Source organism: Calliopsis andreniformis, chromosome 10, assembly GCF_051401765.1.
Source record: "Calliopsis andreniformis isolate RMS-2024a chromosome 10, iyCalAndr_principal, whole genome shotgun sequence".
NCBI classification, from domain to species: domain Eukaryota; kingdom Metazoa; phylum Arthropoda; class Insecta; order Hymenoptera; family Andrenidae; genus Calliopsis; species Calliopsis andreniformis.
Window position 1 is genome coordinate 8,286,661 of NC_135071.1, and position 17,148 is coordinate 8,303,808.

The 17,148-nt window shown below is 34.4% G+C and overlaps 1 protein-coding gene across 4 annotated transcripts in view; it reads right to left on the bottom strand.

The window, feature by feature from the left end:
• Mib1 (E3 ubiquitin-protein ligase mind bomb 1) overlaps positions 1-17,148 on the bottom strand; it is a 506,537-nt gene that overhangs the window by 474,925 nt on the left and 14,464 nt on the right. Inside the window, exon 9 of one of the 4 annotated variants that reach the window (XM_076386740.1) lies at positions 3,149-3,206. The exons of the other annotated variants lie outside the window; for them this stretch is intronic. Coding sequence (XP_076242855.1) covers positions 3,189-3,206 — 18 coding nt within the window. The 3' untranslated portion in view covers positions 3,149-3,188. Of the gene's footprint in view, positions 1-3,148; positions 3,207-17,148 lie in introns of those variants that run through there. 4 annotated transcript variants of the gene reach the window in all.

The following is a 17,148-nucleotide window of genomic DNA, read 5'->3' on the forward strand; positions in this document are numbered from 1 at the left end:
TCGATGCCAAGGAAGTTTATGGCCGTCCTGTACAAAGTGTCGTACGTGGCCACGGTATTTTCGAACGTGAATTGAGGAGAACGATTCATCGATATCCCTTTGCTCCCACCTTCGTTTCATGGAAGTTTATATTCCTTTTTTCAGGATTCGTGATTTTCAATGGCATTGATCAATGGCATTGATCGCACTAGAAAATTACGAACTGAAGACTTTTCTGGGACTTGATATTCAGATAGAAGACAATTCTAATGACTTTCAAGGAAGAGTTTGTTATTAACTTGGTCTAAACTTCACTAGACTATCAAAAATGTTGGTCCATGACAGATTGTACTATTATTTTTTAAGTTTAACCTTGAAAATTTTTTCGCTATGCCATTACAATATATACATATGCATTTTACTTGCAAAATTAGCAGTGAAACTATACACTGTGGCCATTTTTCTAAGTTAATTTCGAAACAAAAGACACCGTCCACAAGTTGTTTCGATTCAAATAGTACCTCCAAGTTCTACTTTCTTCAGTAATATTTTCAAGGAATATTATAAATGGGAATATTGTTAGGAATATTTTAGTAATTTCAGTTGATACAGAATACTGAATGTCCAGTAATAGGTATCCGATATTTTCAAGTCATTCTACAAGTCAAAAAGGACGAAGATCAAGAATAACGAAACTGGGTTTAAGGCTCCATCTTCAAATTAAAGGCATGTCTAAAGTACACTCGAAGTATGTCTGACGTGAGGTCTTCTTCTACTTCTAGACCTGGCATTAGCTAGATCTGGCATTAGCCAGGTCAAGCGCAACGATGCTAGTAGAATAAGATAGTAAAATAGATCTACTCATCCTCAGATACATTTCACGCGCTCTTTAGGCATTCCTTCAACAATTAGTATCTCAGAAACGAAGTCTCACAAAATTAATTTAACTATCATATTCGTTTTATTTTAGCGTGTAGAATTTCTCTTCAAAATTTCTGACATCTGTTACCGAATACTGCATATGCCACTTGTGCGTTATTCTTACTTTCCCCTAGTAAACTTCAGAATAAGCTCCAATGTTCCAGTTTCTAACAAAGGTCACCCTAAAAATAGCTACAAACTGATCACCACCATTTTTCCAAAAAAAAAATTAAAGAACCTGGATGACAGTTTACGTAATCGTAACACAAATAAGTACTTACCCACCTTTTATCCTCCTGAATTTTATGGATCGTTATTATAACTATTGCAACAGACTCACCTAAAACAGAAAAAGAAGAACATTCTAAAGAAATTGTAAAAAAAACTACTTTCATATTTATAAATGTATTATAAGTGACGATAAAATTCTTATGCATCTATAAAAAGCTGCAGTATATTCTCAAAAGATATAAAATAAAAGAAACAACACAATAAAAATAACTGCAAATGCAGTGTCAGAGAAAAATAGGGAGAATCTATTTCCGTACAAATTCAAAGCTTTTCAAAGTCGATTGCTATCAATTAATCGATAAAATTTCGATTAACCGAGCTTTGATTATTTACAGTCTTTTATTTAAAATTTCAATTATTTTGTGTATTAATAATAAAAGTATAACCGGACCAAGAATAGAACTCGAACCATAATTAATGACAGTCTAATAAAATTTAGAAAATTCAGTATTAAATGGGTACCTTATCTTCGAATTTGGTTTACAATCGATTAATCAAAGTCCAACAGTATTTCAAAGACATTTGATCGCTTGATTGCGAAAACTAAAAGATCACCCGTTACATCGTGCTGGTACCACGATTCTTAGTGGCAAAATGAGATGGGACACCTACACCGAGAGCCAGCGAAATGAAATGAAGCGAAAAGAAATGAAATAAAGGTTTCATTATTTTCGCCGGATATATTTCTGGCGTCTTAGGAAACGTCAGGTGACGTGACAAACGACGGGGGCATTCCACGAAAATTAACCGCGTCCCCTTCAACCTCTCCTCAGGTCGCCTTCAAATAAGTTATCTTAACGATAGTAAAAATAAAAAGCAGAACACGCTAGAAAAGAAAGCTGTGGTTTATTAACGTGTTATGGTTTCAATAAACGATACACATAGCGTTATTACTTTTGGGATTGCAATGCCCCTTGAGTTTGAACTGAACGAATGGGATTCAAGACGATTCGTCATATTACAAAGTTTTAATTTTCTTATTGAAGCAAGAATTAAAAGTGAAGTGATTAAACCAGTTATAAATGACTGAAGGTCAGTCTAAAAATATACTGCTAGATATTCCAAATTAATATTTTTCAATATTACGTAGTAATCCTCTTTGGCAGGATACTCTTCTTTTTGTCTTCAATTAAGCTCATTAAAATTTAAAAAGTTCGAAAACCAATTTCAGAAATTCAATTCAGTAAAAATTAAACCAAGTTGATTGCAAAAGCTCATTTGATATTTTAATAAAAAAATCAATCTACTGTTATTAGAAATTGTATAATTTGTAATTATTTTCAAGGATTCTAGCTTTTACTGTTCAAGTATAAAATATCATTAATTTTCGAAGGCTTTACAAAAATCCAAGAATATCCTCCATCCAACCTAATGAAACTGTCATTTAACACTAGAAGGGTTGCTTATTCTTTCTACCGAAAACCCATACTACTTTAACCCAGCCGTACATTTCTGTTACCTATTCCTCCTTTTCCTATGGTCATTATTAATGTATGCTCATAATCTTTTTTATCTACATACATTCTAAAAGTCTAAAAACTTAATTTTTAGAAAACTGTAAATGGATCATTTTGACCTGCCCATTCTTTTTAATGTTAAAGCATCCTTTTAATCGATTCCTCTCGTCAGGGCAATTCAAACTGTAAAAAAGGAGACCAATAACTAGATAAAAGAGGATAGCAATGGCTTTGGTTGATGGAACGAGGGATGTAACAGCAAGTGACGCAAGTATACGGTGGTCTGCAAGGCGACGTGCCAGTTTATTGCACGGGATTAAACCTTCACGTGACTGGGGCCTTGGAGACTAGTCTCATTTGATCCTTTCTACCCTACGTTTCCCAGGATATTCTTTCCCCCGTATCATTCATTCTGAAACATTGACTTCTCGAAGCACACATCTGACTTAAAACGATTACATAACTTTTCAACAACGTGCTATCCTTAGAACATTTAATAAAATTCTTCGCTTTATCTCTGGTCATCATTGACAGGAAATATTATACACGTTTTTCTTCCTATATTCAACATTACATCTATTTGTAAAGTTGTTGAAATTGTTGTGGAGAATGTTGAATATATAGGTGTTCAGTTATAGCTGGAGAATTTAAGGGAAAATTTTAAACATAAAAATAAAGCAGAAATCAAGAATAAAAATAAATTAAATCCGCGTAAAACTTCATAAATCAAATCACTCCATTACTCCAGCGTGAAGCTAGTGGTAGTGATTATCAGTCTCTTAGGATCCCATCACAGCTGTATGAGGCAGTTAAACTGGTTCACCAAATCTTTAAAAATGGGGTAGTTAAACAAGATGAAAACGGTTACTTGGACCATCATTACTTTTAGATGTTTATTTTTCCAGAAAACTCTTATAACTTCTACTAAATTGGACATTATAACTACAAATCCAATCAACATACTTTATTATAAAGAAAAATCTCCTCATTTATCTCATTAACCCTCCGTACATTAAAAAGTTGCGCATCTATCAGACTTTCCTTCCTTCAAATTTTTATTTTTATTGAAACAACTTTTAAACATTTGACGTATAGAAAAATTGTATAATTCAATAAAAATTCTTATAAGTACCCCAGAATTTCTTCAAAACATTTGAAAGGCTAAAATAGCAGACAAATTAATCTCAAACATAAACAACCCAGTTTGTCTACTTATACCTGAAAGAATATATTTGTCTACAGAGAGTTGCAAGCGTAATTTTATTTTAAAAAACACCGACGCCATGCCTCACAAAAGGAACTCAATCCCCAAAATTTATAAAACTTCTCACACACAAAAAAGAAATCGTCGAAAAATTGTGGCCCTCAAACGGCACTCTTTGATCAAAAATATCGAGGCAAAGAGAGTGCAGAGGGGAGCAGGACACTGGGGTCGAATCGTTAAGCCATCAGAGCGGTTCCAGCGTGGCAGCAATTTCAGAAATATCACGCGCTGGCAAAGTTCCGGAGGTCCTGAGCCCGTGTCAAAGAGTTACCATCGGTTGCCTCTAATTTCTTGGATCATCAGTCGCGTCCGGCTCGATTCAAAAGTGAGAATCGAACGGAGAGGGAGACGTGGCGACAGAGACGAGGGAAATTGCAAGCGACGCTGGCGACCAAGGGGGATGAACAAATACGTCGGTCCCAATTTCACGGGACCGCTTCCCTGGCAATTACTATTCGATTTTAACCGTGGCTACATTTCACCTCGCTACACTCCTACCGAGTGCGGTAAGCAATTTCCATTCGTATCACGGCGCAGAGGGGAGAGAACCTTAGGTCCATTCGAGCGAACTGGGCTACAGTGCTGAATGGATCGCGTGCCATCAGGAAGCTATTTGTTCGATCGCAACAATGGACGGTCCTACGCCGCGGATCCTAAAGGGCCGACCCACAACGACGTCCGCGAGTCGCATTAAGATAAAGGGAACCACCCCGGCAACACTTGAAAGTCGCCACGCACACCATTAAATCAACGTCGAACGGACAAACGAAATGGTATTGGAGAATGCGACGCCCACGCATTTGGCACGATGCAATGTTGATTCAATGCTTTTAGATTGGAGGAATGGGTCTGTATTACTCTGTATTCTGAAACAAAATGTAACCCTGTGTTCTAATTGGATGCCGTATCGCGGCAAAATCTATTCGACGCAAAAGATGCTTTGTGGCAAAGATATTTTTCGTTGTATAATATTCAATCGGGAGAAAGCCTGTGCACGTCGATAAATGTACGAAATGTGCACAGGGTGACCCAAATGAAATATAGTAAGTTTTTATTATTTCTCAAAATGCAGAATTTTTTTGTTTAAATTGAATAGGGGCAGAGATTTGTCATTTTGTGTGAAATAAATTTGTTTAAGGACAATGGAAGCTGCTAGAGAAGAGATGAAGATCCTCTTACTATAACAATATAGTGTCCCAAACAAAGTGCAAGAACCGTTAAGGGGGAAGTCCTAGGGTAATTTTAAACAACTTTTTTCTTTGCAAAAATGTCCTCTGAAGCTTTGTTATCGAGTTATTAACAAAAAGCATCGACCAATCAGAGAGCGCGAATAGCGAACGCTCGGCCGACCAATGACGGTACATAAGCTACGCGTAGCGTTTGCTCTCGCCATGCTTGAGCCTTGTACAAGAAACTCAAAAACTCTACGTTATTGCCCAATTTCTCTTAAACTATTGAATGGAAACATATGAAAAAAATCAGGGATACGTCAGCTATCGCGACACAAATTATGGAATTTTGTCAGATTTTTAAATTCATTAACCAAGTTGTAAAAAATAAAAAACGAGAGAAAACATTGAAAAATGCTCATTTTGTATTGTAGTCATACCGAAATAATAATCATGTTAATTCAGCAGATGTATTAAAAAAAAGCTAATGAAAAAAGTACCTTTAAAACTAATATCGATGAAAATGACTGATGAAATTGTTGAAAATGTTAAAAATAAAGAAAAATTGAATCGTATTATACAGCAAAAAACAATAGTTGCAATTCACTATAAAAAATTACAACAATTTTAAATGGTGCATCTACAAAAAGACCAGAATTATATGTTCTACAGGGTGTTTCTAAATTCGTGGGAAAACTCAGAGATGTAGATAGAAGACAAGAAAATAAACCGAAAACTTCGTATGCAATATTTTCGGAAACGCTTAGTTTGTTAGTTATACGCGGTTTTATATATCATAAAATACCGATGTAACAGTGGCCCATCCCCTTTAAGGTCAGTGTTCGGGCTTCGACGAGGCTTCGAGCTTTTAAAGGCCCAGGCCATCTCTGGGCCTAAGTGAGCCTCTGGCGACTCGCAACGCATGTCGAGAGATGCTTCATCGAATGGGAAAGCATACTTTCTAATTGAAAATACTATTGATATTTATCTACTTTATTTATGTACTTCCACATCCAATTACGAAATAATAGCCGGTGACATGAGATAAATTTTCAGTAAAATTGCCGGTCAACAATGTGTTAAAAATGCCAAAGCAACCCCTTAATCGTATACTTTATTTATGTACTTCCACATCCAATTACGAAATAATAGTCAGTGACATGAGATAAATTTTCAGTAAAATTGTCGGTCAACAATGTGTTAAAAATGCCAAAGCAACCCCTTAATCGTAGATAAATATCAATAGTATTTTCAATTAGATAGATAATTCTTCAATTAATGAAGAATTAAGAAAAATTGTACTATTTCAATATTATTAAATTTCTTCCAAAACCTGAAACTATTGTAATACCACATCTAAATTGCCAAAGAAAAATCTGCACCCTGAATGGAGGTACTATAATTTCGTTGATTAGTCAATTGTCAGATCATTAAATCTCTATTAACGCATGTGTTTACCTTTACAAAATGTTATCCAAATGTTCTGTAATATCCGATAATTACATTCAGGTTATTAACACGTTCAGAGAACGAATAGAACAGAAAATACACGTAATACATATTTAACCCACTTCCACAAATTCATAATTGTAATCAATCATTTCAATGTCAATGTAAATAAATTTTCCCATAGACATTAATAGAAGAAAATTAAAAATTGTTATGTTACATACCTATCTCCGTACTTCTAAAAATAGTAAAATTATATATTTGCATCGATATTTATAAGATTGATTTCCCTTCGTCTTTTTATTTGTACCAAACTTTGCATTCGCAGTGAATCTGTACGAAACTCGTAAATATGGCATTGTAAATCAAAGAATGGACGGAAACATCCATTTTCCTTTTGTTTATGGCCATCGAGGTATGCCAGTGGTTAGATTCTACTTGGTAAACAACGCTATATGCTTTTACATGCGGAAAGATGCAATAGAAAGAAACATCACAATTGATGCTCATGGAAGTTGCATTAGCATCAGGAAATAAACCGTAAGAGACTGGCTAAGTAGTTAGAAAGCCTCGAGAGATGGAGATTGATCTCTTCTGAAACCTGCTAGCCATTTAGAAGAATAAAAGATAAGAATAATCATTAATATTTCAGAATTTTATAACAATTTCGGGGAGAGCGATCTATTTACTCGGAAATTGTTTTTAAGACATCTAATCTACTATGGATAAATATTAATTACTAGAGTGCAGATGTTTATGCATTTATGGGATACTTCAATTTACAAAAAATACAGAATACATAATAGCTTGTATAAATATATAAAATATTTAAAGTAGGTATGTGTTATCTTATTTTTTGAAGCTAAACAAAATTTCAGTTTAATGCTCGATTTCAATAGTCGCATTTATAAAAATATGAATTTTAATAAATATCTACAGTCTATTAATTACTTACCTCTTGAAGAAATAGAACATCAATTTTCAAACACATCCCTATATTTTAAACAATGAAAAACTGAATTAATTAATTGTATTGCATGCAGTATTTCATTTAAACGTGATTAGCAATTTGATTGCCACCTCGCTGTTATCTACAAGGCTAAGAAAGTCTCGTTTTACTAATACTAATTAATAATGATCATGGATGATAATAATTTTTTCCATTTCAAATAATAAGTAACAAGAACTTCTTGTGAAGTTTAGTAGAGCTGCACCATAACATAAATAAAAATGTTAGTTAAAAATTGTTCTATTCGAAAAAATACTATTTAATATTCCCAATAAATCATAATAAAATTCTATCCAAAGTACCCTAAATTTCCATTTCCTCGTTAGAATTATTTAACAATATAATATCAACCAAATCATATTGATGCTACACGACAGTAGCTTAATACACTCGCAAAGGCCTTCTAGTTTTCATTTAGTCGACAAGAAATTGATTTCGCTTGTTCCAGTGGAACTTCATTACGACCTAGAAGACACGAAGAACAAAAACGAGAGAAAATTAGTATTCCCCTCAAATGTTCCAAGTCATTACCATTATTCGTAGGAACATGTTAGGAAACAGAAATGTTCTGTGACTACAGAGGGACATAACGACGATACTTAGGGTGCAATCAAACTCTTTCTATGATCTCGAATCAACGAAAATGGCTTGTGCTGGACGGGGAACGTGACCTGCCGAACGGAATGCCAACTAGATTTTGGTCATCAACGTCCTCGATGCATCGAACGGACAAGAGAACGATGCTGACGATGCACTGGATCTAGACACCTAACATACATCGCCAAATTTTCCTCCATCAGAAATCCAAATCGTAAAATATTTTATAAGATTCTTATTTTTTTCAAAAAAAAGCCTCATTGGAAAAGAAACAATTCACTGGGAAACACAGGAAGATTGACATATTAAAGGAAATGAATACAGATTGCAGAGAGATAGCACATTATAATGGTTTTTAATAACGTCAAATGGAAAATGTTTACGACTAATGGTTTATTATAGTATGAAATATTACTGTAGAGTTATTAACCCATTCAGTTAAAACAATATTTTCTTATATAAACAACCAAAATCTCTGAATTTGGAAATTTGAATATTTAAATATTTGACACTGTAAAAATTTAAAAGTTCCTCAATTTTAATACGAGGTAAAGGTTAATTTTAATTGTTAATGTTATAGTAGGTGTTAATATTCTAGTTTCAATAATCTGCATACAGAAAACACAACAAGAACTAATTTTACTCTTTTCCAGATTCTCAGTTTCAACTATTTGACTCATGAGGAGAACTCCCAAAGCGTAAGTCTCACTTTTTAATGGTCCTTAACTAGTTTGTAGAGTTCGTCAAGCTGAAAACACCAATACCCTTTTTAGGCGCCAAAGCTTAATAATTTATGAAATATTAACGAGTAAAGTTGTTAACATTACAACTACAAACTGATCACGGACCATTAAAGAATGAGACTTGAGGAGTTCTCCTCATCAATTGTACTAGGATTCTGCTTCTATTTATGAAGCTTTCACCATAAAAGTAAAGCCTAACCTAACACGATTTCGCGTTTTTATTCGCGAAGTGAATCAAATCCCTTCATGATTAATTCCGCAGGTTAAAGATCGAATTTCCACAAAGTATTAAGTGAAACTGGTCCCATCGCTGACAATAAATTTCCCTGTTTTTAGACACCCTGGATAAACAGGATATCGTGTGGTCCAGCTTTCCATAGATCCCTTTATCTCAGAATCTCGATCCACCTCACGAAGCGCAAATAAACAAGAATAGTCCGACATAAAGATACGAGGCAGTCTTTTCGATTACTGGAAGAGGAAGAGGATTAAAAAAAAAAGAAGGAAGAGAAAAAAGTGGGAAGATGGAAGAGTCTCGGTTGCGTCATCGCAAAAAAGGAGCATAAATTCATCCAAGATAAACGCATCCACTTTTTCTTTGCTTGTCGAGGAAGATGAGGAGGGTGATAGAGGAACGCACGAAGACGGAAGTAGAAGGGAAAAAAGTAGCTTTTTCGTCCCGTCCACGGGCAGACTTATATCGTGAAAATTCAAAAAAGGGTAGAGGGGTTGGCGAAACAAACTCTCTGGAACACGAGAACACTATTTCGTCCTCGAGAGAGAAACGAGAGACGTCGGAAAGTCTTTAAGCCCTCGCGACTTCGCTCTCACAAACTATGGTTTCCCCCGCGCTGCTACTTGACTGTGTTATCTTACGTCTCCCGAGAACTTCATTTTACATGAAAATAGTACAAAGACGCATTCGTCACGTTACAAGAATCTCCGAGAAGTAGAACAATGTCTACCAATTTTATACTGTCTGGGGAAATTACGGTTTCAATGCGATTTAAAGAAAATGTGATGTATGTATACATTAGGTCTAGGAACAATTGAAGGTCTTTCCAAATTTACTTCTTAGTGTTAGATCTGCTCGTGATGTAAAATTTGTGCCAAAACTGGTAGTACACTCTATAGATTACTGAATTGTTCAAACAATCGACAATTCATAATTTTACATTAGAAAATAGATTCCCACGACCAATATTATTCAAAATATTCGCGCATCACTCTTAACATGTCCTATCCTGTACATATGATTGTATGTGTATGAAATGTCCAGATGCTAAAAAAATAAATTTCGTAAAATAAAAAGTAAGGGAAAGTAACGATACAATAAATAATGTATTTGAAAATTCAGCTTGAAGTAAACGAACATGGTGATATAATGCAGTGAATTATGAAAGAAATGATCCACTTTGTTCCTAAGATATTGCATCATTTTTAAGTTCTACTGATTCATCAGAATGGCTTCGGAAATACGTGCATATATTAAACGTTATTAAACAGTCACATCCAATTTCAATATTGACAAAAATGGATACAACTTTGCATGTAAATATTTTCACCTCTCAAAAATTAGATATTTATGTAGATAGGTATTAAAATTACAAATTTTACGAAACATAGAGGCTGCAGCGCTTTAATTAAATAAAATTTTGAAACGGTCAACAATTTAAAAACGCTAAAATTAAGAAGAATTAAAAAAAGGTTCATGTTTAACACTTCACCTATCCATAGACATTATCAGTAAACTACTCTACTTGAATCACAGGACTCCTCAAAGCCCCACAAGCATTTAAATTCAGCCACGAAAGGTTCGAAACGCGACGCACGATTCCCGCAACAAAAACATTCTGTTTACGGTGCGATAGGTTATTCCCAAAGGGAAACGGTTCGTATTAAAATCCACGGCGCACAGTCAACCAGCGCCAGGAAATAATCTGCACAGGAAAATTATTTTGCTCGCAAGCCCTCGCGCGTATTTCACCCTTTGGACGCGAGTAAGAGATCGCGAGCGAACTTCCGTCTAGGATCCAGCCCCCCCTTCTGTCTGCCAAAGTCGGTTTATTTCCGTTTGAGTAAGTTCCTCGTGTATTGCGAGGATATAGGACGGAAAGAAGGAAACCTTCTTGCTCCGAGAATAATTCGCTGGCACGCGAAAAAATTGCAACGTTTCATCGCATTACGCGGGCAAAAACGGAAGCAGAGGAAACGGGAAACGTTTTACGGTAGAATTTTATTTTAATACTAAAAAGAATTTAAATTAATTATGAATCGCTGTTTGCGGAATTGACTAATGAGATTTCGTAACAAAAAGGGACTTTCGCGGGATTATTAGGACGAAAATTGATGTGAAATATGAGGTATATTACTGGACAACACTACACTTGGTTGAACGAGACCCACACTGATTTACAGTATTACAAATTTTGTTATTCTGTTATTAGACCATTGAAGAATTATGAGATCGATAAAAGTATCTAAGTCTTAAGTGGAATATACATAAAAAATAGTCTTGATTAGTCTTGAAAATAGAACTCCCTTCTAATTTCACACGTAATAAAATGTAACACTATTAAACTGCAAATATTTTTATGCAAAAACTCAAACCTTTAAGTTATGTGTTCGAATTAAATATGTAACATATTTACATTTTTAAAATACTGAAAATACAATAGTTGTATAATAATTGGCACACAGTAATTCGTTCCATGGACTTATACAACAAGCATTAACTGGTTTACAGACTTCTGTTTGTATTTTAATTAATATTTCATTTTTCTGATATTTTAGTTACGAAAAAAATCCTACTGTTAGAAAAAATATTGAAATACAATTTTAATACGTTGAGAAGTACAAAAAAATATGTTTAATTTAATCAAAACTGGGAAAGTTAGCCTTAATGGGCACAATAATTCGTACGTTTACCCTAAATACTCTAAAAAATAGGTATAGCTAATCTCGTTAAAACCGAAACATTGAAAAATAGTGTTAGAACTTTAAGCAAAACTATTCGGCTAAAAGTTAAAATACTGATAGACTATTAAAAAAAAGTCTAAAATCAATAGTAAAACGTGTATAAATAAAAAAATCTAAACGATCAAAGCGTGCAATTTTTCTATACAATATGGCCGACTCCCAACGACCACCAATAAACTTATAATGTACCTTTTATCCACGATTTTTAAGAGACACATGGTCAGATAAGCTAGGATATATCAATCTTCGCATGCAAAGCTCAAAACTCCTTTCTGACACCACTTTTTCATTTCTCACTTCGATTACTTGAAAAAATTGCAGCAGAAATCATGAACTCCCTCATCTATTTCTCTACTGTATGCAACTGATGACGTGTGCAAACCAGATGCGCGCTAAATCCTGACCTCTTGCGGATCGAAAATGCGGATCGATGATACGTTACTTTATCGATTATCGACAGCCAAAAGTTCGTCTTACTCTTGCTTCAGAGATAAAGGAAGGCTTATAACTTCCTTTTTATTTTTATATCTAAACTAATTGCGTATAGTACAATACAATATATAAATATACTTTGTATACATTTTTACGTAGGATAGATTCACATACTATTTATATATTTTTTATTTATTTAAGCAACTCGTTTGAGAAACCTAATACTGTATGTATTTTAAATTTGAACTGCTTAATGATTGTATCAATTGTTAATATAAAAAGATACGAAGTTCAACTATATATTCTCAATTAAATGAATAGTAGCAATTGTCTAAAAATAATTTGTACATTTTATTAACAAAGATGACTCGAACAATCTTAATGAATATAGAATATTATTATTTTATAGGATAGTGTTAAACAACTATAAACCTCAATTTTATAAATGCATTATTGTGACCATAGTATTATTCTGCAATTTACAAACTGTTATAAAGAGTTGAAAATGTAATACACAATAGCGTAATAAAAACTGAATAGCCTGAAACTCTTTTCAGTAACAGAATATAAATTCTTTTACTATAGCAACGTCCAAGACAATCGCTTAAGCATAATAATTTTATATGCACCTACCTTGCATTAGCATCTCTTACACAAAGTGCGAAATATTCCAATTTTCCAAGTCTTGAAATTTCCAATGTTTAAATACTCAAATCTTTCAAGAATTTGAAATACAGAATGACATTAACTGTTAATATTCAAACTTACTTAACTGTCACATAAAAAAATCACAGAAAAGTTTAATTTTCATTTATAAACCCAATAGCTGTGAATAAAAGCGAACTGAATAATGTACTATTACTTCTTTTTTTATACTATAGGCAGATAATTATTAGATTTTTCGCTGATATCATTATTTCCTCAATTATCGAAATGGTTCCTGTTACATGCTCCTACTTTTTAAACTCATCAATCAATAAGACTTATTTTCAAACATTTTTAATTCCTGATAGCCATTCTTTCCAAACAAACAATACTAATCACTATTATAATAATCTAATCAAAAAGTCTTCAATTACCCAAGTAATGAAGAGAATTCTGAAAGTTTTCGCTTCTCCCGATAGACTGATATTTTCTATACGTCAAGTTTCATTAGCAATACGAGAATCCCTCGTGATTCAGTTTCGCAAACCTGATAAAGTGACCTAGATAGGTGGGACAATTCAGTAAAGGGGGAAAGATTTTGCGAAATCGCCTGATTTTCCTACTCATTTGATTCTTGATCCAGGAATGCAACTCATTCTGAGATGTTCCTACTCGGGGACCTCTGCTGAACGCCAGGATCCGAAAAGAGCAGAAGGGGAGGAGAGAACCACCAACTCAATCCCCTTCTGTCAATTCGGTCTGGTAAACTTCCACGAAGGAACTAACCCAAATTCTAATCGTAGTATGCAGCACGTTAGAGTTCTACAGTCAACTGAAGAGGATCGGAGAAAATGGAGATTGGTCTGTCGATAGTATGCGTCACTGTATGGACAGGGATAAAGAGACTGTTCCTTCCGTGTATATATTCGCAAACACTCTAAGACTACCTCTTGGAAGGTAAGATAATACCATGGGAATCGGGAAGATACAATATCGACTAAGTCTAATATTTCAAAAAAGATCTAAGTCTTTAATCAACTTTGATGAGGACACTACAGATTCGTGGATATTTGGCTCAACTTAAAGGAGATCATTAATAAATTTAATTTAAGTCATGGTTTTAAAATAAAAGCGGAAAGTGAGATGGAATTTTTAATAAACTTAAATCTTGCAAACCCTACCGATAGGTACTAACACCACTTTAGAATACTTTTTTCCATAAGTGTAAAAAAGCTGTAACAGTTCAAAGAGAATGTTCTAAAGTGATTCTGCAACCAGGTGAAAAATCACTATGGAAGATCAAAATGGCTACCAAGATTCTAGAATCTAGACAGTACTGTGTAGCTCGCTGAACGCGAAACGTTCTATTTTCCGGCAACTCAACGACCACTTCTCTACCACTTTTCTCGCCTTCCACTCAACGCTTCAGTCTCAAATGTACCCCGAAAGGAGATATTCGAGCCAAGAGTGCTAGAAGAATCTCGAATGTAGTCTGTGGACCTGCGAATGAAACTCGCATCAGTTTCGTCTGGACGAAACAGACGAAAAATCCCAGAGCAACTTTTACGGTGACATATGACGATACTTGTGGAAACTTATTGTCTCAGCTGTCTCTATGTAATAGAGACATGAAATGAGATGTGACTACTAGACAGTTGTCTGTAACAATATGTTGTAAACTTACAGCAAGTGAAAATTCTAAACAATTAAGCAAAGAACGAAGACGTTATACGCACAAATTGTGGTGAAAAATTAAAAGAAGAAAGTATGTAGATTAAAAACAGATCGCTCATACAAAGATACTATAAGTGACTAAATTTCCGGAATAATGGAAGTGGAGGGAAGTAGCAACGATTTCCCAACAATAGTAAATGGACGAAAATGGTGGGAAAGAACACAGCTCCCGGAGGAACCGGTAAATCTTAACTGAAGCAAACTTCCGGAAAGATACGTCGTCGCGTGCACGACTTTTCGCGAAAGAGTCGTCTAAAAGGCCATGCGGGACTTGAGGGACACAGGTTCACCTCCATAAGGGAGACATTAATCTACGTTCAGCCTGGGCCAAGTAAGTGTTGCCTGACATGGAATATAAGATTAATGGTCGGCTAAAGAAAATTTAGGTGAACATTTGGCTGGCCCACGCTCAAATCCCTGTTAATGTTTGAAGGTATTAACCCGATAAGCTCAGCGAAGCATCTAACGTGTTACCGTGGCGAATCTGCGTAGAGAATACATTAGGCAAGCACTTATACATGAAGGGCAAATTCATTAGGTAACCTTCGATCTATGATATGCAAAAGTTGTACTATTTAATTATGGGAAAGTAGCAGTTCTGGTAGCTCATGTGCAACTCTTATGTCTGATAACTGAAATAGTCATGGGGTTTCATATCTGAGAAAAGTAAATTAAGTGAAGCTTTAGATTTTGTAAAATTTCTAAAATTCTAAAGCCGATTTTATTAATCTTCGAAAAATTACTACATTACCTATTTTATATCTGGGGTTTTCATAAGAAGGAAATCATACTTATTAATCCTTTTCAAAATTGAATGCACCTGTTTGTACAAATAGAAAACCGCCTATGCTCTATGTATTGATGTCACAAACGTTGCCTTAAACACTCTGTACTCGACAGTTTGGATCGCGATTAGTCTTAGAACAGAGGGTGTAAACAGAGTACTCGACCAGCGTCTCGCATTAGCGAATGAAATATTAATGGGTCCTCCCTGGCTCCAGACAAACCCTAGTTAAATGGCCCATTGTATCACGTTCTCTGCCATCTGCCATTGTATACGAAAATGTGTTGGACGTCCAGAAATCAATGATCTGTTACATCCTGCACACATATGGTCGTAAATTTAACGATCTAATCGTACCTGATAACTATAGACTAATACCTTGAATATTTATGGCAAATAAATATCTCAGAATCGTATGAAGTATATGTAAACTTATGAAAAATAATTATAATAATTCTCTTTTAGTATTATCCTTATTTTACATTTTTATATTCATTGCAAGCAAATATCTTTGGTTGGATTATTCCGAGCATAGCTAAGAAGGTCTTCCCAAATTCTCTAGAGCATAATTCTATTAGAAAGTACGAATATTCTAAATACAGTTACATTAAATCTTAAATCAAAGGTATCTCTATAATCATCACTTTACTCGTCACCTTCATTCCTAACAAAACTACAGACATTGATTTGCCACCCTTCTGACGCATGACGTTTCTTTCTAGACAAGATATTTTCAAAACAGTGGTTCCATCGAAAGAAGCTAATTCCCCATGAATAAATAACACGGAACTCCGTATTTGAGAAAATCGAGTTTAAAAATTAGATAAGTATCTATACTTAGACACAATTTACTTATCTACTTCACTATTCCAGTTTGCGTTTATAAAGTAGATCAATTCGAATTTGGATAATTAAAAAAAATTAGCAGTAAATTTTAATACCTGTGTACTTTATTTACTTTAGTAGCTTACAAGATGCTGAAATTGGCAAGCTTAGTATCGATTCACTATTAGGAACAGTTATTTGGCTCCCGAGATCACGACATCTCATTTTTTTAGATCTGTATTGGTAGAGTCACATGAAACAAATATTTTGTTCTAAAAATAACAGAACTCCATATGAATTAAACAATAATATCATTGAAGTGTTTCAAGAAGTGACAAAATGTCAGTTCATGGTTCTGTAATTCGCCAAGTTAAACTTTGGCTGCATTATCATGGGTGACATTAAGGTTCACAATTTAGTTTGTAAGCTAAAACAAATACATTATTGAAACTTAGTGCTTATTATATCTTAAAATTATACAAAACCTTTGAACGAAGCAGGTTGCGTCTAAATGCATGCATACTTAACAAATTTTTTAACTCCACTTTCTCCAAAACGAAGCCCTATGTGAACAAATTTCAGTCCACATTTACAACTTATTTTAACGTAAGAAATCATCTCTTTTTTACTGTGTCACGATTTCAAAAACACCCTGCGTATGGATGAGACGTACTGCACCGAGTTAACAAGAAATTTTTTATTCGCCCATTTCTGTTTGTCATGGGAAAATTCAAGAATTAAATTAACCCCTGCTCCTGGCACTCTTCATCCTCGAAATTTGCGGCACCCGTTTGCTCTCATCGATGATCTGACGTCGTCTATCCTTAATAGAGCATATTATCTCCCGACTGGAAAGGCAGGGTACTTTTA